We start from the raw sequence: 25,266 nt of genomic DNA, 5'->3' as shown, positions 1-25,266 counted from the left end.
GAAGAGGAGATTAAAGCATTTCAGGGAGATATTTTCTTGGGAGGAGCAGAACCTTTCAATGTGCTATATCTGCTTCTTGTAGATACAGCTGGTGTAAATTACTAATTCAATCTATAGGCCAGAAGCTGCAAATAAGAAGCACAGGTTGAGATACCTACTGGTAGCTCTGCAGAGACATAACAGTCTGGCTTTATGCTGTAGCCTTCTCAAATGGCACCCTGAGCTGGGATGAAGTGTGTTGCTGCAGTTGTCCAAGTGCTGCTGACGTTGGCAGTGTCTGTACTGATCAACACAGGAAGGATGGGGAGAAGAGCATTACAGTGAGCATGCTGACTCTGAGGAAGGCTTTCCCAAATCTAAGCTAGTTCAGTCCATGGATTTAATGGCAGCTGATGTAAAACACAACTATTTGCCTCCTGTGTCCCAGGGGACCTGCATCTGCTCAGGTCTTTATTTTCCTCCTAGAAGTTCAGCAAGCTTGCAGCAAAAATTTGCCCTTGTTCATTCAGTATTGCTGTTATCCCTGGGTTTCCCCTCAATCCCCTGTTCCCCCTCCACCTCTGCTTTTAAAAATATATATATATATATATTTACAGGGAATGGCAACAATTGCTCAGAGGTTTTGCTTGGTTAATCTTCTCCTTCCTCCCTGGGTGGAAACTGTAACTTTTCCCATCACTTCTCTCTCTTGCTTCCGTTCGTTTTCTCGAGTGGTTTGCTTACTACTCCTTTCCAAACCCCCTGGTGATCCTGTCTCTGTGGTGACTAGGGGTGGGTCTCTGCTCTGCATGGGATGCTGACAGGCACAAATGTGAGCTGATATATCCTGGCAGCCTGGGCCAAGCCACAGCCTGGCTGCACCCACACGTTCTGTCAACCCACCTTGCTTCAAACTCTCCCTGTGAAATGCATATGGGTGTGTACCTCAGGGGGTCTTCACAGGGGGTATGGTTTGTTCTAAAATAAGGGGATGTAGAAAGGAAAAAGGTAAGTGCTTGTAAAAGGCACTGTTGGATAGAAGGATCTTCTTACTATTTTCCCTTCCTGCTAGTTGTCTGTCCTGCTCCATGCAGTTGCATACTTTGTCCATCTTCTGTTGTGTTAGTTTTTCTTTTAAGTATGGCCTACCATGGTTAAAGACATCTTTGTTAAAAAAAAAAAAAAAAAAGGCAACCCACAACCCAAAACCTATGTGGAGTAGCAGTCTGTGGACCTTTTGGCTGATAGGGGATATGTGTGTTTCTGTGTTGTGTTCCCATAGTACCATTTTCTTTCCCCCCCATCCAGATTAGCAAGGCATCTACAAAAAGAGGCTCAGTCTCAGCACAACAACTCAGAATTCACTGAAGATCAGAAGGTGAGTATTGCTGTTTTCTCTGTCAAGGAGCTTGACTTGTAGTTGTTGATGTGTATTACAGTTCTTGGTATCTGGCAAACCAGAGTCTTATGAGACCTTTTTAACTGCCTCAATACACACAAACAATCAGAGCCCAGCATGGCTAAAACAGTTGCTGTCACTGGATGTGACAGATGCTCTGCTGTGCATTATTGAATGTCATGGATGCTGGCCAGAGTACTTCATAACCTGAGTGTTTCTTTTTTTTTGATAACTTCTTCTACAGCTTAAGCACAATATATGCTGTGAAGTCTGAACACAAAATGTCTTGAACTACAGACATTGAGGGTGTGTGAGGAGGATGTTAGCTTACCATGTAACACCTGTGTGGTAAGAGTCCTGGCAGAGTACTCCCAACTAATGTCTTAGAATAGTATTTGTTTATGATCTTTCAAAATATTGAAATTACTTTACTCCTGCCTCCCTCCCCTCAGTTGAAAAGACTGTTTCTTGTCTCAACATCATATTCATGCATGAATTTTTGTGTCCTGTTTAAAGGCATGTTTTTCCTTAGGAGTACTAAGTTACAGAATCCTTGTATTTCCAGATTTCCAAGTCATAAGATCACTTGTTTGAGCTATGACATTGCCTGAAGGTTGACATATGCTAGCCCAGAATCCTGCTTGATGGCAATAGGGTGCTAGACTAATGGGAACTGTGTTTTGAAATGCTGGTCCTGAAAACAGGTCCTGACTACAGAAACTGGAGATTAACTTGATGTGTTTAAAGAAACTCACTACAAAGAAAGACACCTTTACATAGAGTCTGACAGTGGTTTGTAACTTTTTCTCCAAGATTATGATGCAGTTCAAGATGAGCAGGAATCTTATTTTCTTCTTTGCAGAGATAAAAAGGAAATGGAAGGCAGGCTCTTTGCTCTTCTTAGTGGTACATGTTGAGAAAAGACTGGGTCCACTTTGCCTGGCTTGTAGCCTTGGTAATGTTGGACAATTGTTTACTCTTCGATTGCTTCTGCTCCCTACCCCTTGCTGGTAGCTTTCTCCATCATTCTGAGCTATAGTCATCTTTACTGCATGCATCCCCTCTGTGGATACTTTTGAAAATACAGTTACTTCATGAAGATGAAGCTGTTAATCTCATTTCTGGAGGCATAATCTCCTGTGAGTATGGGAACCAGAACCACACAGGGCTTTGCTTCCAGATGTTCCCTGAATCTTGTGGAAAGGACCTTGGACCAGTTTGCGGAAGAGAGTGAGGTCAGCCATAAGGGAAGGCCTGGGGGGCTCAGGAAACAGAGATAACTGACCTCAGATGTTAGATGCACAACTGTGATCATGTCTTAAGGCAACAGTCTTCTGGAAAAAAAAAAAAGAAAAAAAAAGAGTGGGTGTTTTGGATCCTTGCAGAGCGATACCTGTTTCTAAAGCTGATATAACTGACAGAAGAAGTTGACGTTTATACCACTTACTGTTTTTTTGCAGATCAGTAGGGGGCTGGTGCACTGAAACTTTGAATCTGGTTATCGAATGTTGGTGCCGAATTCCCCGGCGTTTTGTTGAGAGAACATTTTCTTCCGCTCTTCTACCACGAGGAATGCTAGTCACAACAAAAATGAAAGTCTTGCTATTGCTTTGAAAGAAGCACTTTAAAATGTACAGCCAAATCTTTTGTTCTGATAAGCTCCATGCTCTTCTGGTCTTCCCTATTTCTGCAGGAGCTTGGCCAGTATAATCTAAAGGTCTTGACCAATTACTGTCATTGCTAGTATCATTCAGTTGGCATGTAGGAGTAGAGTGTAGCATGCTTCTTGGTTTTCAAGCACTTTGATTAAATAAAAGTGTATCTTTTCTCTTGTCACACTCCAGAAAATCTACATACCAAAACAGCTACTTCTGCTCAACTAACTTTCTGCCAATGCGTACACCAGCATGCTGTTTCATCCCGTTCCAGAAAGTCTCTTCCCCTTTATTTCTTGTCTTTTTGAGTTGCTGTATGTCTTACAAGAGCCACCTCTTTATTTTTTTGTATGTAGAACAGTGTGTTAACTTCAAGGTTTGCTTATCTGATATTACTGACAAAGCCTGTGCAAAGAATTTCATAGATTGGAGAAGGCAAGGCTGTGAAGATGATTACGATTTCCAGTTGCTTCATCTACCCTTGTTTCACTCTTTGTGTAGATTTACAGTTAGCTGTTTTCTAAAGGATCATACATGCTGCTGAGAATTATTATGAGGCTGTCGTAATTTCTTACTCTGTGGAGATTTATTTTGTCAGTGATTCCTCTGTACCAGGGTAGAACTACTGGCTTTACACCTACAGTGGAAGGACTAGACTTAGGTTCAAATCCTCAGCCTCATCTGTCTGTATAAACTTTTTAACGTGTTTGGGTTTCTTTCAGGCATCATAGGTGGTGTTACAGGGCAGATATGGTGTCATTTGCTAATGTAATAATATAATCTGTTAATCTAACAACACTCGACAGATATGACCAGTTTCTTTCCTTGGTGTACTGTGAGCCCATTTTCATTTGTCCCATAGTAAATTAATTGTTTGTGGTAAGAATTCAGGTTTTGAGATAGCCTTATCTTGCCTTTTTGCTATTGGTTTGAAGAGTCTGTTTTGAGACATTTTATGCCACTTTCTTTGATGAAACAGACTAGTCTCCAGAATTTATTGTTCATTCCTAGATTTTCAGCTTCTAGGGTGCTGTTGTCTCATAGCTACTGCTGGGCATAATTCTGGAGCTTTATTCCCTAGAGACCGTCTTGACTTTGATAATTGACAGTGCTAGAATCTTCATTAATGGTTGTGAACTTTGTTGAAGAATTTCTCTGCCAGATGAGTACTGTAAACAACCAATCATTTGTGTTTAAGTGTAGTCACCCTGCAGCAGCTTTTAGGAGGCTGTACAACAATTTAATCACCTAGAAGTTGCATATATGGGATATTAACAGATAAAATTACTGATGGATCTACCTCAGTCTTAACATCTGCATCCTGCAGTTCTTTATTTTGCCTTCATTCTCTACAAATAACATCTTCGTTCATGATCAACCACAGTGTTTTGCTACATGGATTATTCCAGTTAGGTTTGTCTGTGGTTGTCAGCTTGCTTCCAGCTACAGTTACTCTTACCCAGTTTTCTGTGCAGTAACTTTTGACCTTTAAACCTCTCTTCTAACCACATTTGTTGCTTCTCATGTAACTTTGTGCGAGGCTGAGTTTTCTGCAGCATTAGAAAATCATGCTTTTTTAATGCAATAGTAACTTGCTGAAATAAGAGCACTGTTGAGCAGTCTTAGCATGATTCATTAAACTACTCGTCTCCTAACAGCCTGGATCTCTCTTTAAAGCCAAACTCTGCTTTGGCTCTGTATTTATGCAAACATCTTTGACTGCATTACAGTTAGCACAGTCATTACTCACACAACGGCACTGAAGAAACCTTGACCATGAGATTAACTGACTTTTTCCCTTTCTAATCACAAGTTTACATAAAACTGAGTCTTAACTATTTTAAACTAGCAAAGTTAATTATGTCTTCAGTCTCACTAATTCAATGCAGAATGTTTTCTCTGCTGCAAAAAGGAGCCTTTGCATGGGACAGCTGCAGCTGAAAATGATAGCAGTGTTTAGCTGCATTTTTAACTTTTGGGTTGGGTGTGGTCCCTTAAAAAAATAGTTATGAATAATGCCTGCTGGGAGCTTGCCATATTTCAATAGATTCCATATAAAACCTGTTCTTTACTATTTTAGGATTCACGGACTCTCTTCAGTTCAGCTGTTTCTAGAGCCATTATTGCCCTTTAGCCCCCAGGAGCCAGAGGACACACATTTTGTATTGCTGTTTGTCCTGTTAAGAAGTACCTAGTTCAGGCAGCTGTAAGAGTACAGGGTTACGAATCTGCAGGATTGGGAGGAGGGGTGTGGCTGAGTTTATTGGTTAATCAACAAAGAAGATAGGGGATGAGCTGTGCTTCTTGAGACCTCATTTACAGTGTGGGCTTAAAGATCTGCATGTGAGACTGGGAGGGTAAGAGCCATGTGAAGTCTATTTACATTATGATTCTGTGGTGGGGCACCTAGACTGTTTGCTGGCACCCTGTGAGGTTGTAGCTCCCTTTCTGTGGCACAGTTGGAGGGGTTTTGATGTAACACAGAACAGGCATGCTCTTTGCTCACCAGTCAACACCCAAACCATCAGAATAGCTGGGTTTTTGCAAATGTTAGATGTGTAGCCAAAATTCAGAGATTTCCCCTCCCTTCCCTAGTGAACCTCTGGGTTCCTTTATTTTGTCCATTACTTTACACCTTCCTCTTAGCAAATGTATCTTTCCAGATGTTTGCAAATACAAAAAGGAATTCCTGTGTTACACTGCAGCTGGTTGGACAGATGTAGTGCATTCTCACCCTAGGGACTGAGAATCTGCTTCTGTAGTACTAGCTGGTGTCCTCCTATGCATTTTGATGGTACATGTAAATCTACAACACCCATGTGTGCAGTGTAGGTCAAAATTAATCTAGGACTGGATATACTCCTTTCTTTTTAAAAAATCAGTGGTCTTCCAAGCTATGCTGGAGAGCCAGTAATGGATCTCTGTTATGTAGCAGAATTTATCTGGGGGAGCTGAGCCTCATCTACAGAATGAACTTCCACAGAAATGGAGCTGTGGTATTTTTACTCTGCCATATTGTCTGCAACCATATGGTCCGTGTTGCTCTATATTAACATTCCCAAATAGCACACTGCTGCACACTGTATCCTAGGCAGAGGAGAGAACAACGTGTGTCCTGTGCTAAGACACATCACTCACTGCTTTCCTGGAAGGTGCTTAAAAAACCTGAAGACCACCATACAATGAACAGTAATATAAACTATGACGGTGTAAATTCTGGGCTAATGCCACGTTGTAACACAGTGTTCAAGGTGAGAGGAGATACCAGCTGGGGAGAACAGCTCTGATGAGCTTGTGGTGGCAGATTAAAATCAGGTATCTGAGGCTTTTACAGTCTCCAGCTGTTGGCTCTGCACTTGAGGTATCAGTCTGATCTGCTTATGATTCAGTTCCTGAACTCTTCAACTTTCGGTGTGGTGCAAGGTGCGCTTAAACTGGAGTTGCTTAGCTTTTAGCTCAGCCTATTGAAGAAACTAGTGGTGGCCCAGGAGGTGATGGAGAAGCAGTTCTGACTGCAGGAGGGTTGAAGCAGATGCCTGAGGAAGGTAGCTGTGAACACATGCATAGTTTTTATCTGCTGCTGCAAGCCTCCTGGAGCCCTAAAGTGTATTCTCCTTTTAAAGAGAAATTTTGGCTTTTGACTGATACTATATAAATTGCAAGATGCCCATTTTCTTGAATCTCTTTGTTGCTATAGTTGTGCTCTAGGAAATCTTTACCTCCCCTTGCACCCACTTGGGGGGAGCTGTTTTTGTATTGCCTGGTTTAAAATGAGACAATGAGTTACAGGTGCGTATTTCAACTTTTATCTTCTTTCTGAGGGGAAATCTTACTTCAAAAATAAACCACTTTTCTTTATGGCTTCATTGTTTCTATTTTTCTTACCCTATACATGTTCCAAATAACATTTTGAATTATTTTTGCCCCTTACCCCTGTAGATAAACTTAGGTTTTTTTCACTGAAACATTTTAGTTAATGAACAAACTCATTATGGTCATGCAATGTAAAATACACCCTGCAGTTGTGTCCATTTGATGTCAGTTACAGAAGTCTGAATTCCTCTTGGTATTTTCAGTTGGTAGGAATAGAAACAAGTGTGACTATTGCTGGAGCTTCTTACTTTGTGGGATGTAAAAGCTCAAGTAGCACCATCTTTAAAGTGAGAGTGGTGATAATGCACTGCCCTTGCCTCTCTTCTACATTTTTAAATAAAAATGAGATACTACTACACAATTCTGTTCAGGATGTTTTAGATAACTGACAGGTTTGAATCCAGGAGTCTATTTCATGCTTTACTCACAGTTTAAATGTCTTAAAATTACAAGAATAGAAAGTTAGAAAAGTAATCCACCTTTATACTTCCTCTCCCACCAAAACCCACAAAAGCAGATGGTGATTTTTCATTGCTGAGGTACTGGGCTTCTGTAATGCGTGAGGATGGCTGTCTTGGTCTGCTGGGATTGTAAGCCTAGTAGAGGAACTGTGGGCATGACTTCTGAAAGGGCAAATTTGAACAAAACACTGAAGTTCTCAGAAGGTGATACACTGGTTGGCTTAGATTTTGTTTTTTTCTTTCTCTCCCCTATCACTTCAGAGCAGTTGAGTTTAGAAAAGATTGTAGGCATTATTAGAGTTTCTGCTGAATGAATGACCCCAGTTTGTGTTGATGAGCTGTGGGAGGGCAGTTAAGTGGCAGATGTCTGTTTCATCTATTGCACTTTCAGAAGATCTTGTTTGTGTATACAAGAGCTTTTTATGCTGAATGATCTGGTACTGTATAATAAGTCTGGAATCTTTGCAAGAAAAAACAATTGTTTTTATTATATTTTTAAATGTGAATATGGAATGATACAGTTTCAGTAGTGAATGAAGTTTTGGGTTTTTTTTTTGTCTTTCAGAAAACCATAGCTAAAATTGCAACATGCTTGGAACTGAGAAGTGCAGCTTTACAGGTATAGCCTTTTTTTTTCCTATGTGACTTCATAATTCAGTGAAAGGCAACTGTAGAGCTTTTTAAAGCTAATTTAGTGTCTTCAGTCATAGCCAAAACTTCTGAAAACAAGGTGAAAAACCCTTGAACACTTGGACTTCCTAGGTTGTCAACATGATGCCCCAGGTGGCTGCCTTAAAAACCTTCAGTTGCTTATATAAGCATGTATTAAGGCTTGCACAGGAGTGTAACCACAGGTTTTGTGTCTGTGGTTCTTTGCCTCATTTCCCTCCTTCAGAACCGATCAGTTTGTCTTCCTAACCGAAGTGCAAGGATTAAACAATCCCTAGATTGAGCCTGGGGTAAATCAGCTGCTTCACAAATTAGTGATAGAGCATGAGGAAGAATATCTGAGTAGAATAAAAATTACTTTACAGCTATCATGCAAACTGGCAGTAGTTTAGGCAAGTGTGTGAAAATAATTATTTAGAAGCTACTCTTTGGGCTTTTTTTTGGACTGAAGGTTGATGTCATGGAAGTGCATTTCTTTGTATCTCTGCACAACCATCCCCAAAACAAAAGGGAAGTGAAAGAAAATGTCCCAATGTGTACGTGGAGATTTTATAACCTTGTGTGAGGGTACTAGAACTGCTCAGCCACTTCACCTGGGCAAGTATTTTACTTACTGTGGTTTTGTGGTTTCTTAGCAGATACTAAAGCAGTTAGTGTGATCATATTTTCCTATTGTTCTAACAGTATGGCTAGAGCTACTTTACTCTCCTTCTCTAGTCTTGCAGAAGGTCCTTGTTGACACTTGAGCAAAAATCAAGAAAAAAACACTTTTGGGCCTTAAGGAAATGTTGAAAACAATGGGTAATCTTAAGAAATGCCAAGGGTGCAATGATGAAATAGGTAAGACCTGGTGCTTTGCCTAAAAGAGGGTGATCAGTGTCAATCCTCTTATTTATACCACTTTTCTTATGCCACTTCTGCCACTTGTCATCTCAGAATAGGCTAGTTCAGCTTGCCAAACTGTTGGTGAACTACCTCAGAATAAAAAATTTAAAACTTCGGTTGAGTTAGTAAGTCAAACAGACTTAGTAAAAAACAGACATGTACTACATCCAGATGAGGAAACTGCATCAGTAGAGTTGGAGAAAGGAGAGATGGGAATCTCTCTTCCATTTCCAGTGAGCTCTTAGGTCAGTATTTTGTCAGGCTTCTCTTGTACAATGTAATTTCTGCCAGTGTTACAAGTTGAATGTGTGTTTTGAACTGTGAATGATCCTCTTGGAGCATCACTTTGCAGTGCAGTGTTACAGCTGACCTTGCTCCAGATTAACTTGTTGTGGAAGAATTAAAACAAGTCCCTCTGTCTAATGTTCTTTGTTTTGTAATGTTTTAACAAGTTGCATTAAAAATATTTAACTTAGATTAAGGCTTGGAATGTGGGATGTTTGTTGTCAATAAGTGAGAGGTAATTTACTTTCCGCCCCACCTGTGAACCTACTCCTCTGTTGGAGAGATTTTGTTTGGGTCTTTCTAGGATATAGCTTTGAAGTAAATTGGTATACTTGAAGAAAGGAAGCACCTTGCATGCTTATTCTAAGATATGGTAGCTTGGTCTGAGGGGAATTTGCACACTAAGTTCTAACTCTTCTTTGTAATGTCCTAGTCCAACCAATCACAGGATGAATTTAAGCTTGAGGATCTGAAGAAGTTGGAACCAAGTAAGTAGAATCTTTGTCTTTTGAGTGACATTTATCATTACAGTGGAAAATATGACAGCAGCTTGAATACTGACTGACCACAATGTGGTTTGACAGCAATGTCAGTTGTTCTTCCAAATATTTGTTGCTACACAGACAAAACCTTATGTGTATTAAGGAATGTAATGTGGGTCACTTCAAAGTATAGTAGTCCTAATGTTTCAGATAATGTTTTGATCTTTATTCTCAAGTAAGTAATTCTTTGGGTGCTGCTAATCTTTGCACAATATAGTAATTTAAGCTATTGGTAGTTCAGTATATAATCAGCTGGAAAATTTACATGCACATTTCTTATTTGAACTGAATTTCAGCACTTCGTGGTGTACCTCCTTGCAGCGTGAAATTTATTTTTTCTTCTGAAAATATTTAACTTGTCCTCACAGTAGCCAATCACCTGTCACTTACCAACGTAATGCTACCAGACTAACAAAGTTAAGAGTCTTAAGTGAGGATGTGAGTCAGTCTTTGAAGGGTTTTGTGTGAAGTTGTTTTTTCCCAATTGATCCTGGGTCAGTTCTTGGTATGTCAATCCAGAAATAACTTTTTAATGTAGTAAGTATCTATTTATCTGCTCCACTTTGCTTCCCGTAACACTGTCTGCTTTATCCTCAAAGCATCCTTATGATCAGAGCTTCCACATATAAGCAATATTATCTTGAATGCTAGCATTTTTGCTATTCTTGGGGAACAGGAGAAGTAGAAGAACCTCTTTCATGCTGGCAAAAGTTGCTTTTATTTTGCTCCTGTATCATTTAAAGGGGATGTTGGGGATAAGCATAGTGGGCAGGCAAATGTTTCTACTTCATTAATAAGTTAAGCTTGTCTGCACTCCTATTCTCTAAGTAACTGGCACAGAATCCTACAGGCAAGCTTGTCAATAAGCAGGACATTGAATTGAGCTTCCCAGTGGCTCTACCAAATGCTCTTAAACTCTTCCTTGAAAATGGAAAGTGAAGGAATGTTGCAGGACTACTAGGTCCTTGAAGACCATAACTCAAGAAGGAGTTTAACTGTGTTGAGGTCTTTCTCAATCTGTTTATTGCATTTCTGGCTTCTGCATCCCCTGATTTGTGCTTATTTTGTATAGATGCTTCAGCTGTCTGTTTACAGAGTATTTAAAATGTCACCATTTAATGACTCTGGATTTTAGACTCCATTGTGCAAATGCTCTGTGAGTGACTGAATGATGGAGGGGGAGGAGTCATGCTTTAATTGATCAAACTGTTCTACAAATCAAAAGAAGTTACTATTGAACGGTTTAGTCAGATGTAAAGTGTCCCTTGAAATGCCTCCTTTTCTTAAAAGGAAAAATTTCAGTCATGCTGCAACAGTTCTTTTGCTTATGCTTGCCCTTCATCAGAGAATTGATTTCTAGCTGTCAAACTGCTCAACAGTGTGAAGTGCATTCAGCCCACACCTCATCAAAAGCAGCTGTCTTAGAACTGAGGAGGAGTGTGTGGCCATCAGTTTTCAAAGACACTGAGTTATTTTCCTTGGAGAAGAATGGGTGCTTCTGCAACAATAATTGAACATTGATGTTCTTAATGCTGCTGTCTCACTTGGACTGTTTTGGTGTTTTTCTCTCTGAATTGTGCCTTTGTTTAGTGGTTTTTAAGTGTATATTGAATAGAGTAAATCTTAATCAGACCAACACCAGGCATTTCTTAAAATACACTGTGAAGTCTTTAAATTTGTGCGTTGTCGATTTTCTCTTGTGTTCTACCACACAGAAAGCTAAAAAAAAAAATCTTGGCTGGCAATGCAAAGAAGTGATTTGTTTGTTAGGTCAAGCCATTCTCTTAGGGTGGAACGAGAAGAGCTATTCACACCATTTGGCTTGTTTTAATTACTTTTGTGCCTGAAGCCATCAAAATGGCTGAGAAATTTGCTTTGGCTGTTGTTATAACAACCAAGGCCCTTACATTTATCTTTTTTTTTCCCCTTGTGTTGTCAAGTTCTAACTTTTCCTGCTTATGCTTGCGTTTCATGCTGCTTAGGAAATGAAGCAGTTGGCCAGTTCTGTTTATTTATAGGATTTGTCACTGAATATTTTGTCCTAGAATAATGCTGCAGGAGTGTTTGTACACACATTTCAGGTTCTTTTGAAACTACACCATGTGAAATCATTGCTAACACTGGATCTCACAAACCCTTTTCTTGTGAATGCTTGTACTGATGTTGTAATACACATTACAAATGGATAGGATGCTGTGTTTGTGTGTGATAATTCTAACCACTAAGCAACTAGTTTCAAATTCAGTGTGTATATATTGTAAGAGAAGTAGGTACTGGGTTGTACAAGGGAGCCTGATACCAGAGTTATTTTGTGCTGTCTATTTAAAAAAAATAAATGCATTGGTACGGATATCATAGGCTGTCACTAAAAAAACTAACTAGACAGTGGTCTTTACCAAGTTACTGCATACTGGTCTTACGGTTCATGTTGTTCTGCTCTTGAAGAGAGAGCCAACTGCTGGCAAAATCAATGGGACTTTGTCAGACATCAAAAAGAAAAGGCAGCTTCTGCACAAGAGTCTCCAGAATAGTATTTTAAAAATATTTCTGTTGGAAAGCCAATGTAAATGCAGGCAACAATGCTGGGGTTTGCCCATTAGTTACAGAGGTGGAGAACTTTCCATGCATCGTGTTCTCATCAGCAGCATTACAGAGGGGAAGTGCTCTTTCTCCCAGAGGTGATGTGTGTTTTTAAAAACAAAACAAAAACTAAAAAAGCACAAAACTAACCTCTTAAATCTTAGGTCTCTTACACAGTATTGCTGGGGAGATTCCTGTTCATTGTAACTAACCTATTGGGTTTTTTTCTCTGACTTGGTTGTTTTTATTCAAAATAACTGAAACTCTGCACTTGTGATGAGTGTAAAGAGGGGTTTCCTTTCCCGCAGAGGATTGTTGCATTGCTGGTTTACTGCTTTCCTTTTTCTTAGTGCTTTGAGTAAGCATTTCACCAGGCTGCGTGCTGCAGATCGACTTCTTACCCTGATGAGGTTTAAGGGGCATTTAATTAAATCCCCACATTGCAACCATGGAAAATGATTTGCTGTTGGTGATGAGACAGAGTTGAAGAAGGCCTTTTAAACACCTGATCCACAGCAGCCAGGTGCAGCGCCCACCCCTAGTGCGGCTTGGTGGCAGGAGGAGGGTGTTTGCTCAGCTCTGACTCCAGGCAGCATCAACATTTGAGGCTCTGTAAAACTGTTTGCCTTCTTCCTGAGCTCCTCTCGGTGGTGTATTTTGTGCCCTCTAGTGATGGCTGAGATTAATTGTTAGTTGCGTTTTTTGATTGGTTGGTTGGAGTTTTTTGAGGGAATGTTAATTCACAAAGTAGGAGAAGCTGTTTGCTAGGGAGAGGAATCTAGTGCTTAGCAACCTTCGGAAGATGGGAGGAAAATTATTGTAATTTCTTTTGCTTCTGTATAACGTGCCTATGAGCTTTGAGAGATACTGCTTTATTTAGATTTTTCTGGGACAGTTTCACTTTCTGTCTCCAGTATGATGAAGCTCTCCAAGAGCTGGGGAATTCTAAGATCGATTAAAAACCCCCTTCTTTTCCTGAACCTCAGCTGTGCTGGAAGGTAACTGCTATTAATCAGCTGTTTTTCTGTCGGGAAATGGCTGTGATTCTTTGTTGCTATATTGAGATGTGTGTTACTGATCCCTCCGAGCAGTAGTCTCCACAGAGAGGGAGACTTGGCATCAGCTGTATCTGTCCTACCTCTGACTGAAAGCAACTAAATGCTTTCTGTGTATTTATGTGTTGTGTCCAGCTGGAATCAGGCAGTACCTGGTATCTTTGAGGCTGGTACAGAAAATAGAAAAAAAAAAAAAGAAAAAGATGAGAATGAGCAAAGACTGTAAAGATATTTTGGTTTCTATGTAGTTTTCCTGATGGATTGTTTATTCACTGTAGCATTCAGATAGAGTCTGGTAAGTTAATGATGGAGCCCATGCTGAGGGATGCAGATATGAAGACAGACAAGGAAACTGTCCTACTGCACTGGCTGAATTGTCGTATGCAGAGACAGAGAGGCCTGGCAGTGATTCCTTAAACATAACTAATATTTAAGTAAATCTGGGTCTTTGTGTAATCTTAACACTGTTTTAAAACAGTTTTATTCTCATTCAGTAGTCATAAGGGAGAGATTTCCAAAATGGGTGCACTTTGCTATTGCAAAGTGAGGCTCAGTGAGAGAACTTGGTTTTTCTACCTTCTCTCCTCCTACCCAATCTGGGATACTCATTGCCTAGTAGCAGAGGGCCTCTCCCTTCAGGCCCCTTAGCCACCATGCATACTTCTTTCAGATGCCTTTGGAAGCTTTGTTTTTACTTGTAAATGCTTTTGGAAATAACAACTAAAACTTCTGTAAGTTTCCAAAACAAGTGGCAAAGCCATTCTCCACCAAATGCTGGAGAGTATCCTGGGTGTCTCAGGGGCTTGATGCTCAAATGTTGCACGGTATCCCTTCTGAATTTTGCCAATCTGCCATCTGAGACAAAACAAGCAAATACACAAACAAAACTCCCCACCAAAAAAGCCCAAACAAAACAATCCCAAACCAACCAAAATGCCAAACACATGCATGTAGAAGCAGGAAATCTCAGCTCAGCTGTGTTACTAGATTGCTTGGGCATCAAAGATTGTTACCATTACCCCTGGGACTGTAGCTATTGGTTAACATTGCCATATTTGTCTTCCCAGTTTGTGTAAGGGTGGTGGTGGTGATGTACTGGAGTTGCAGTTAGCCAGTCTTGAGTGTTATAGTGATATAGCTCTGATCAGGACTCTACTGGTGCTTAAAATATGAGAGAAGGCTTTGGGTTTTGTTTGGGTTTTTTGTATGATCTGAATGTTTAAAAAATATTATTTGTGTGTGTGAAGGAGTTGGGAGAATGGACATAGGTGTGCAAAGTAGTAGAATTAATGCTTGTTTATAGATATGAGTTCTTATTTTTTTCCTCTCTCTGCAGTCTTAAAGAATATCCTCACTTATAATAAGGAGTTCCCCTTTGATGTTCAGCCTGTCCCAGTCAGGTAAGAGAGAACTGGGTCACTTTATGTACAGATATGTACCTGAAAAGTAGCATAATCTGGGAACTGATGCACAGCTGATACAGTAGAATTTCTAGAGCCATCTACTTGCTGTACAGCTTTTGGTAAATTGTTTAATAGAAGAACTTTTGAATTCTGTTTGTTTAGCTACCACTACAGATCAAGCCCATGCTTTTGATAAAATCGGGACTTGGTACATCCCTACATCTCTCAGAAGTAGACAATATTGTATCTTGTTTTTAGACTCTGTGCTTTCTATTGGGCTGAGCATCTGCAATCTCTGTCAGACTCTATAGGTAAAGGTGGTAAAGTTAGTAAGAAGTATGAAATAACATTAAAGAATATTGCCCCTGCTCTTAGATGCTGACTTGTGAGTTGAAAGCATTCTTCTTTCTTGTATTTTATAGGAAAATTTTAGCACCTGGAGAAGAGGAACACTTGGAGTTTGAGGAGGATGATGAAGAAGGAGGAGCTGGAGCAGGGTCTCCAGACTCTTTTCCTGCTAGAGTTCCAGGTAGTGTCACTAGCCTTGCCATGCGAATCTGTGTAGCATGTGGGAGTTCTGTCTCTGAAAAGCCCCTTTCTACACCTGTGAGTTGAAAAGTCTGAGTAAGGAGCAACAGGCTAATATAAACTCTAATGCTGTATTGGAAAACCCCAAAGGTTGCCAACTGGACTTTTTTTTCTCAGCAGACAGTATCTTACTGCAAAAGAGTTGTATGGATTACCTGTAAGGGTAGTACCATCTACCTCAAATAATTAGCCTTAATTCTTTGTTCAGATTCAGTATTTTCATTCCATGCACGTTCTTAAGTGTACTATGAGAAGTGTTTCAGACACGTTCAGATACAAATTGTGGCAATGTTTCTCCTGCAAGGCTCATCTAACCTTGCTGGAGATATGGTAAGTTGTTGCTGCTTATTTTTGTGTCGCATCCTCTGGTGAGACAATGGCTTAGGCTAAAGCCAAGCTCTGAGAGGATAAACAGAGGTAGCTTTGGTTTTGATAGCTTAAGTCCTTGTCCATATGAAAGCACTTGTAGAACAGGATAAACCAACAGATTGTAGAGAAGGTCTTCATGTAACTTCAGCTTTTGACAATTTACTGAGTAAAGGAGCAGGGTGTCAAAACAGATGTTCTTTTGGATCCTAGTGTGGTGTCTTTGTAGAAGAAACTAGCTTCTAGTTTCAGAGCAAGATGGCAAACTTCCTATTTCAGGAAGGAGATAAGCAGGGAAACTAGTACTAGAATCATGGTCAAAAGAGCCAGGGTGTTCCATTACTTATGCTTGGAGAAAACTTATCTCTGTCCTTAGATATGAGCCAGTGCCTGCTATGAAACATGATCCCTGCAGGCTGTACTGATGTAGATATGCACAGTCTACAGCTGTTTATGCTAAGCTCACAAATAGGCTATAACATATTGTGATATTTTGTTGCTGACATTTACTATCTTATTCTTTGTTACTATGATAAATCCATTTATGAAGATGCATTCTGTTTGTCCAAAGTACAGCTGAGAGACCTTGAGTAGCTCTTGGTATGGTGGCAAATCATTAAGGCAATGACCGTTCTTGAAGGTCTTTTCCAACCTTGATGGTTCTCTGATTCTATAATTAATATACTGCCAACAGTTACCCTTGTGGAACCCATTAGAGATGTATGCACAGAGTGAACAGAGATGCTGTGTGTGTGTGTGCTTAAGAAAGAATCTAGGTTGATGATAGACTGAGTTTACAGTTAAATACTTTTTAAAGAAGTAGATGAGATTTGGGGCATATACTTTATTACAGAATTATTCCTCAGTAAGACCATTTTTTTAAGAGGAGGTGACAGCAACCCCTGAACTTGCTGATATTTTACATTGTCATCTACTTAATAAACTGCATATATGACTTCTCAGATTGTTGGGGTTTTTTTTGCCATAAGGTAAAATTCCCTGTAGCTACAATAATCTAAAACATCTGAGGTGGTTTTTGTACTACTTGCACACAGACCTTGTTTCCCCATTGAATATAAATTGGCATGGTGTTCCTTAACTGATTGGAGGTTGGTCTGTTGCTCTTTCTCTGGGTGATGAGGCTTAAACAATAGCAGTTTGCAGTCTTTAGGGGTGATCTTTATGAGTAAAGTGGACTTCCCATATTGAATTGATAGAACTGTGTTGCACTCTTTGCTTCTATATGCCTTTAATCCATAGTGCATAACTATCGTCTAACTGATCATGGTCTTGTCTTCTACATGCATGGCTTCATCGTTATCACATTGCACCATTCATCTAACCCAGGAGCCAATGAAGGTATGATAACCTTTCAGTATATACAGTTATTTCTCTGATCATATAGCTGTGGTGTTCTTCATTCATCTCTTAGTTTTAACCCTCAAAATACAATCTTTGGTGATCTTCATTTGCCTTCAGTACCAGAAAAAAGCAAGGTTGTGTTTGTTGATGCACCTTACATAGTTCTCTAGAAGTTCTACCATGCTAATAAAGATGTTCTGACTTGCAGTGTAGCCAAAGGTAGTGTAGCTCGATCTCCTCTAGTGGAATACACATTTTATGGGAAATCTTTCACAAAGAGCTGAACTGACCAGTGGCTTACTGCCTCTTAAGAGCAAAGGTTGCTCCTGGTCATGTATTTCTTTATTCCAGTGTTTTGCTGGCAATGGATTCTTCTGTGAACCATTTCCATGTGTCAGCCCAACGGGAGATTTGTCACTTTTCTTCTTTTCTCTGAATAGGGGTTTTGGAATGGAGAGATGGAACTCCTCTGCCTCGGTGGCGGTGAGCTGTTGGGTTGGCTCACCTTTGTGTATTTCAGATGCATTTGTAGGAGGACACTTACTTGATCTCCAGATGTTCCCTTTCCCCTCTGGCAGTGAGGCCCCGTGGTTGTGTCTGAAATGGCTGGCAGTTTTCTCATGAAAAGCCTCAGTGTGAGCCTGCTGAAGGCTGATGGGCCCAAGCCATGGTGGTGGACTGGCAGTGTGATGCCCAGCTGCAGGAAAGTTCTCCCATAGAGAGGTTTCTGTCAGCTCATGGCTCCTGTGTGAAATGATTACACAGGTTTCAGTCAAAGACCTACTTGTGGTTGTGGCTCACATGGGAAAGGTTACAGTCAGCTTCTTTAGTCTCTTGCTGTCTTTGGCTATTCCTCCTGCTGAGGCAGAAAGGAAACCATGTTCCATGGAGATCAGCTGTCCTACTGTTCTCTTACCTGCTGGAAGTGAGCTTGGCTTTTCTGCTCATTCCAACTTTGCACTTTCACACATTTTTTAAGAACAGAGTAATTTTTCTTATGCCACTGTTTCAATAATAAATGCCAGTCTGATGCATCTTTCAGATAATCCTTTTGAGTGATGGATAGGAAAACTGAAGGTTACAGTTGTTCTTGGATCTGGGGTGGGGAGAATGCTGCTTTTGGGAGACAACTAAAAGATGTCTAAGTTTTGTGCCAAAGAGAAGATGGTCTTGCATCTGCCTTCATTTAGATTGAAATAAGAACTCTGACTTTGAACATGTGTTCAAAAGAGACAGCAAGATAACTAAATCCTGGATACTGCTTTGCAGAAATGAGTGCTCTCTAGTAAGTTTGCTTTCTAACATTTCTCATATCATGGTCAGAAGCCTGTCTCATTACTTCAGAATGCTGGAATGGTGGGTTGAATTCTGCTATGATATGTTGTGAAGTGTCTACCACCTTGGTACCTTGGAGGTCATGAGTCTGCTAGCAGCCAAGACAGGAAATACAGAAACGTACTGCATCATAGGTGTAAATTCAAGTTTTGTTGATGATCCTGAAAGAGGGACTGGGTGTAGGAGTGCTAATTAAATCTTACTGAAGGTGTGACACTAGTTCGAAGAGCGGAATACATTCTCCCCTCTTGCAAAGCCAGTCTCTCTAATAGGACAAAAACCCCTTGGTCTCCAGCTTGTCAAGCAGATCAAGAGGGAAAAAAGTATGAAGGAAAAACCATATTGGACTTGCCGAAGGAAACTATTACTTTCTTTAGATCTCAAACCTTGGGATAACTTACTTTTTTATTAGAAAACCAAAACTTTAAATCAAACTTGCCTCATGAGTCTAAGCATTTTCTGTCTTGGTGCTTGTTCATCTAATACTCGAAAGAGGCTTGAAGCCTCACTAAAATCAGCATGAAAAAACCTACTGTGTTGTTGATGACAGAATCTCATTACTTTTAGTGGGTTTGAACAGTTTGGATTTCATGCCAACTGCACTGTCTTCCTTAGCACTGCAAATATTGATTTACGCTGACCATGAAGTTTTGATGATAAATGTTCATGATGCAGAGATGGGAAACCCTTCCTTAAGGCAGAAGAGGACTTGGAGGATGTGAATGCTTTTTTTTTTTTTTTTTTTTTCCTTTAAGTAGAGGCCAGTAAAACTTAGACAATTCAGAATCTCTCATTTCATTTCCTTATGTGCAGTGGGATTTGCAAAAATGCCATTTTCTTCCTTATTCTCCCAGCCTCAATGTTCAACATGAAGCCAAGTCATGTTCAATGGAATGAGAGTCCTGATTAAGTGTCTGAACTTCCTGCAACTACAGATTGAATCCAGCCTCCCAAATCTAATCCTTAAAAATAATATAAAGCAGGTCCTACAAATGCATTATTCTACATGAGAGCAAGAAAGAATGCTTTAAACAAAGCTGCTCTCTGTTCTTGTGGTAATATTTTTTTTTTTTAATAATTCATTTGACTTGAGGCAGTCCTGGGTTTTTTTGGTGTGGGCTTTGAAATCTGTCAAATGATGTGTGTCTGTGCTCACAGACTTTCCTGTAGTGCTGTGCACTATTTGGGTTTTGAATCCTTGAACTTTGAAACTCCTAAGAACAAGATCTTCAGTGAGAGGTGATGGGATAAACTAGGTCTGTGCTATGAGATGACACAAAGGGTTAATAACATGCTTTACTCTTTTCAGGTACTTTGTTACCCAGATTGCCATCTGAACCCGGGATGACATTACTCACCATCAACATAGAGAAAATTGGTCTGAAAGATGCTGGGCAGTGCATTGATCCTTATATCACAGTCAGTGTAAAGGGTAATGATTTCTGTTCCTAGCTCCTTTGTTTTGGCAGGAGTGCATTTTCTGAAATTTTTCTTGATTTTTTTCAGCCTGCTGGGAAAAACATGTATTGGTAGTTGAATTTCCTATTGTAGACGTGAGGTTTCTGCTTTAATCAAATGTGGAGAAAATTCTGTGTTTGAGAGATACTGGGAGGTGAAACACTGCAGGAGACATGCTTTCCCCATGCTGGGAGCTGGCTGTCAGTGACTTGGCAGACTGTGCTTCCCCGTTCCAGCATCTTCAGCTGACTCAGAAGTGCAGATCTGTTTGGACTGCTGGTACTCCCCAATGCATACTGGTCTCTGAGTTTTCTGGAGACAGTGAACCTACAGCCAGCTGCCTCCATTCTTGCCCTGTCATTAAAATTATTTTGTAGTAAAAAAAAAAAACCTTCTCACTGAAGCTTAACATTTAGAGGAATGAGTATGAAGCTGAGTAGCAAAGTTTGCAAGTGAAATAAAATACAAAATATGTGATAGCCTTTGCAGTGAAATATTTCAGCCAAAGTCTGGTGCGCTAACTGCCCCTCTCCTTGGAGAGCCTCCATGAATCTGAAAGAACTTCTCTCTGTGTCAGTTCAGGATAGGCAACACTAGGATTTATCACTGGTTTGGATGTCAGCAGGGTTGATAGGTCTTGCTTGAGGCAGAGATTTTTTATATTCACGCTCTTTCTAGTGGGTGCATCTGCCTCCCCCATTTTGTGTTTCTTAGCAAGAAGCCCCTGTAGTCAGAATCACTTACCCTTAAACTGCTTTGCTTGACTTCTGCTTATCTTTACAGTCTTTTGAGGTATATGATTTTTTGTTTATCATATAAAAATTTGTTACTGAACCAAGGGCCTCTAATTATTTTCAGTTGTGATAGCAACCTTGTATGTGTCCTAAAGAGGACATATCAAACGTAGGGATAGAACACTTGTTAGATGTATGATCAAGTGCTTCCTCCACGAGACATGTTCTTTGGCAGAAGTAAGGGTATGGAATGTATTGAATGTCACTTGAATCCCAGTGATATTGTCAAATGTATAACTAGAAAGCTGTATCTTTCCCTGCTTCCTGTGATTATTTTTTCCAATGCTGAAACCTTCCGCTTCTGTCTTGACCTTTGAGAACTTCACCTGGTTGAGGGGGAAGCTGGAGCATGACTTTTATTTTCCCAACTGATGCAACTTCCTTTTTGTTTTTCCAGTTCTGGAAACGTGCAGTATTTCTTTGTTTATGTTGTTGCCTTAGGTTTGCATTCTAGATTAAGTAACTATTCTTTGGGCTCCATTTCTCTAGTCCTTGTGGATCCAGCTTTGCCTCCAGTATGCCAGAAAGCTGAGGGACAGGGGACTTCAGTGGTGGGGCTAGCTGGATGGATGTGGGTTTAATCAAATTCAGTTCTTTAACGCTGAGTTTCTCTTGGCCAACGGGAAAGTACCAGTCCTGATAGGGTTCTAACACTGTATCCTTGAACTTACCAGAACTTGTAAAGCAAATATTCATTGTTCCTTGCTGCTGCAGTAATTATTTCATATTGTTTAAACTGTTGCTTACCTTCAGAGCTAGCTCTCATTTAATTTCTGGAGATAAGGGAGACTGTATATTGCTAGGCTTACATCCCAACAAGTCTTTCTGATCACAAGTGGCTGTTTGCAAGCTTCTCTAAATGGTAGCTGCCAAGTAATGGTGTAGAAGGTAGGATCAAAAAGTGTGTGTGGGCAGGCTATTGCCTGATCGTCTGATATTGCTATAGTCTGATAATGGTGACTTTTTTATTCTTCATTTCTCAGTATTTTTATGAGGAAAAGCAACACTGAGAAGTCATTTTGGTTTTATTAAGTGTCTGAAGACACTTGGTAGGCTGTCTTGATTCTATACCAGGTTGCTCTTCAGCAGGTTTGGAGGAAGGTTTGTTCCTGATATAGCATTGGTGGTCCCAGCCTGCTTCCTGGATGAAAGGCATTAGTTGTGCTCCAGGGCCTCAGCCTGTAGCCCAGGCATAATGCAGGCACTGTGGACTAATATTGGCCATGACATTAGCAACTTCACTCCACCTGAGGGAAGGGGATCACTAATGAGAGGAGGAAGAGTAAGAGGACAAATGTACTCATGTAAACAGTGGAGGCTTAGTAAGAGATGATGTTTGTTGTCTGTGGAGGCTTGTGCCTGAGCAGCACAATCAGTGGCTGGCTCTTACAGCTGGAGTCCAGCCCTGTGGAAAAACCAAGAGTTAAAATGCACATTGAGTCTAGGCAGCAAAGCAGGGCATATACAGCTTGCATGAGCCATGCCAGCTGTGGCCCACAGACCTTCACTGAAGGGCAGCCTTTGATGTGCATCCCATTCTGCTGGTTTAACTGATGAGCTGAAGCCCTGCTGGGATCCTGTTTGCAAAGGGAGTGGAATCCTTTGCTGGCAACAGAAAAATATGCTCCCTTAAAAATCAAAAGGGATAGTTTCAATTTTTTCTCTTAAATATTGCCAGAACTTCACCTACTTTCATGTTGCAATTAAAAGTTATTTGCTGACTGTGAATGGACATGATTGCCCCTTTTTTAAGCTTAGGGCAAAAATCCAGGTGTGCAGCATTAGGAGTGATTCATAAATTTCTTAGAACAGGACCTTAAAGTCTGAGAAGCTTCTGCCATTTGCATGCTGTTTCTTTACTGCAGATTTGAATGGGATAGATCTGACTCCTGTGCAAGATACTCCCGTGGCTTTGAGGAAGGAGGACATGTATGTCCATTTTAATGTGGATATCGAGATTCAGAAACATGTTGAAAAACTAACAAAAGGTATGTAGTATCAGAGACCTGAAATAGGGCCCAGGAGCCTTGAGAGTGCAGACACTAGGCTGCCCCATATGTAATAAAATGTCTGTGCCTTAGCTGCTGCTGCAGGGCTCAAGATCCAGACATGGATAAAAATAGACTTTTGCATCCTCTTTCAAATTGGTCATTGTGATGACTTGCAGACAAGGGAGGAATGAAAAGAGATAAAAACACAGCAGTCTGCTCTGCTACATGGGTATTGAGCAGCTTTATCACCTTCTTAGTCATTGGACAAACTGTTACCTGGGTATGAATAGCAGAGTGAAGAGTACACTTGTGTGATGAGCATTGTAAGAACATGGTGTAGCTTTTGAGTAAATAACAGAATTGACATGGACCTGTTGGAATAAGTGCAGAGGAGGGCCACAGAGATATCAGAGGGCTGGAGCCACTCTCCTATGAAGACAGGCTTAGAGAGCTGGGTTTCTTCAGCCTGGAGAAGAGAAAGCTTCAGGGAGAACTTACAGTGGCCTTCCAGTACCTGAAGCAGCTACAGGAAAGCTGGGTGTACAGTGAGAGAATGAGGGGGAATGGCTTTAAACTGGAAGAGGACAGATTTAGGTTAGACATAAGGAAGAAATTCTTTCCTGTGAGGGTGTAGAGGTGCTGGTACAGATTCCCCGGGGAAGCTATGGAAGCCCCATCCCTGGAAGTGTTCAAGGAGAGGCTGGATGGGGCTTTGAGCAACCTGGTCCAGTGGGAGGTGTCCCTGCCCATGCAGGGGTGTTGGAACTAGATGATCTGTAAGGTCTCTTCCAACCCAGACCATACTATGATTCTATGATTCTCTGATAATTCACTCCAGTGTATGTAGAGCATCCTAATGGCAGATAAGTTTTCAGATAAATATTGTCTACAATTGCTAACTTTATCTAAATAATTTTCCACCCTAGGTGCAGCTATTTTTTTTGAATTCAAACACTACAAGCCTAAGAAGAGGTTTACTAGCACCAAGTGCTTTGCTTTCATGGAGATGGATGAAATTAAACCTGGGGCAATCGTTATAGAACTGTAAGTGAATTGCCATTATAGATGCCAATGCCAGAGGAAATTAACAAGACTTGAGTTACAGTGTGTGGCTTGTTGTATCAAGTAAAATTTCTTGGACTTATTTGCTTTCATAAGGAATATTTTCCTTTTAGTAAAGAAGGAAAGATACAGTGCTTTGAGGCAAATAAAATTGCTAGAGACCCTTCTCAAATTATTTCCAAAGAAAATGCTGGTGTTTTAAGTAAATTTTTTATTAAGTTAACAGATTTTGTGTGGGAGAGTGTAATGTTGATCTTACCTTGAGTGCCAGATCAGCTGTAATTTAAAAACAAAATCAACTCTCACGATCCTTTGGTATGTAACTTTGGTAAGGAGATCTAATTTTAGACATGGGATAGTGATTTGCATTGAATTTTACAACATTTCAAAGCATTGTTGGGTGATTGGGTTTTCTACCTGCTCCACATAAACAAAGAAATAGATTAGCCAGTTACGCTGCTGTGGTTTTGATTCTGCCCTTCCTGTGTGGCTGAAGGGCTGAGTGAGGGTTTTGAGAGTTTTTTCCAGGAAGAGGATAAACCCTACAGTTCTGGGCATGTCTAGGAAGAGTGCTTAGTTTGTGCTAGCTGGAGTATTTCTGAAATAGAGAGTAATTGATACTGCATCTCCTGCCATCCAGAGTATTGTAGTGGGAATTCTCCTTACATTAATTTCAAAATTGAAATATTTGTTTTCTTAACATAATAATCCAGAGAAGATACTAGTCTGCATTTCTTCCTGTAAATCTATTAATTATTGTTGCAAGTAAGTCTTGCAAGATGTATTTAAAAGATTATGGTAATAAGACTGTACTGGACACACTTTCTGATATGCTTTCATCTTCCTACAGAGCCATTTGTGCTTGTACTAACTTACTTTCTTGTGGTTACAGGTACAAAAAACCCACTGACTTTAAAAGGAAGAAATTGCAACTCTTGACCAAGAAACCACTTTACCTTCACCTCCATCAAACGTTGCACAAGGAATGACCCTAGTTGTGAGACTTCTGTGAACTGAACCACCAGTCATGGTAGCTGTGTGTAGTAGCCTTAGCCTTTTAGGGGCAGGAACGTGACTGTATTCATGCCAGTAGGTCAGACGGGACCATCACACACTGCACAGCACTACTTCAGAGTCAGAGGCAAGCCTGCCACCCTTTGAGTGCAAGTCTTTTCAGTACCTTCCAGATAACAGGTTTTTCTAAAATATATTGGCTGCTTTTCCTAATTTTGCCATTCATCACTTTTTCTCTTAACCGTTACCATACTTTTGCCTCCAACTCCACCCAAGGATGGTGACTGCCCCTTTGCCAAACCCGTAGCAATAAAGAAGTGGCAGGCCTACTAACTGTTTACACTTGCTGTGCTATTGTAGTTCCTCTCATTTGCATTTCTGAGTCCTTTGTAGCAGGTTGGGTGGCAGAAGAGCTGGAAAAAAATGAGGTGGGGCAGGAAGGAGCTTGAGGTGCTGCAAGTGATGTAAAGAGAGAGAGAGGACGTTGCTGGGTCAAGTGGGGTGGCCGCA

The 25,266-nt window shown here is 40.4% G+C and overlaps 1 protein-coding gene across 1 annotated transcript; it reads left to right on the top strand.

Annotated features, from left to right (window-relative positions):
• Positions 1 to 228: 228 nt before the first annotated feature.
• Positions 229 to 25,108, top strand: AIDA (axin interactor, dorsalization associated). The gene is made up of 10 exons (XM_009994810.1): positions 229 to 320; positions 1,288 to 1,357; positions 7,933 to 7,986; positions 9,640 to 9,694; positions 14,720 to 14,783; positions 15,209 to 15,315; positions 19,747 to 19,869; positions 22,555 to 22,677; positions 23,607 to 23,724; positions 24,635 to 25,108. The coding sequence occupies exons 1-10, from the start codon at positions 229 to 231 to the stop codon at positions 24,729 to 24,731; spliced, it is 903 nt and encodes a 300-aa protein (XP_009993112.1). The 3' UTR covers positions 24,732 to 25,108.
• The last annotated feature ends 158 nt before the right edge of the window (positions 25,109 to 25,266 follow it).

This window comes from Chaetura pelagica, unplaced genomic scaffold (genome assembly GCF_000747805.2).
Source record: "Chaetura pelagica isolate M959 unplaced genomic scaffold, ChaPel_1.0 scaffold2, whole genome shotgun sequence".
NCBI classification, from domain to species: domain Eukaryota; kingdom Metazoa; phylum Chordata; class Aves; order Apodiformes; family Apodidae; genus Chaetura; species Chaetura pelagica.
Note: the sequence above shows the minus strand (reverse complement) of the source record. Positions and strands in the feature narration are given on the sequence as shown.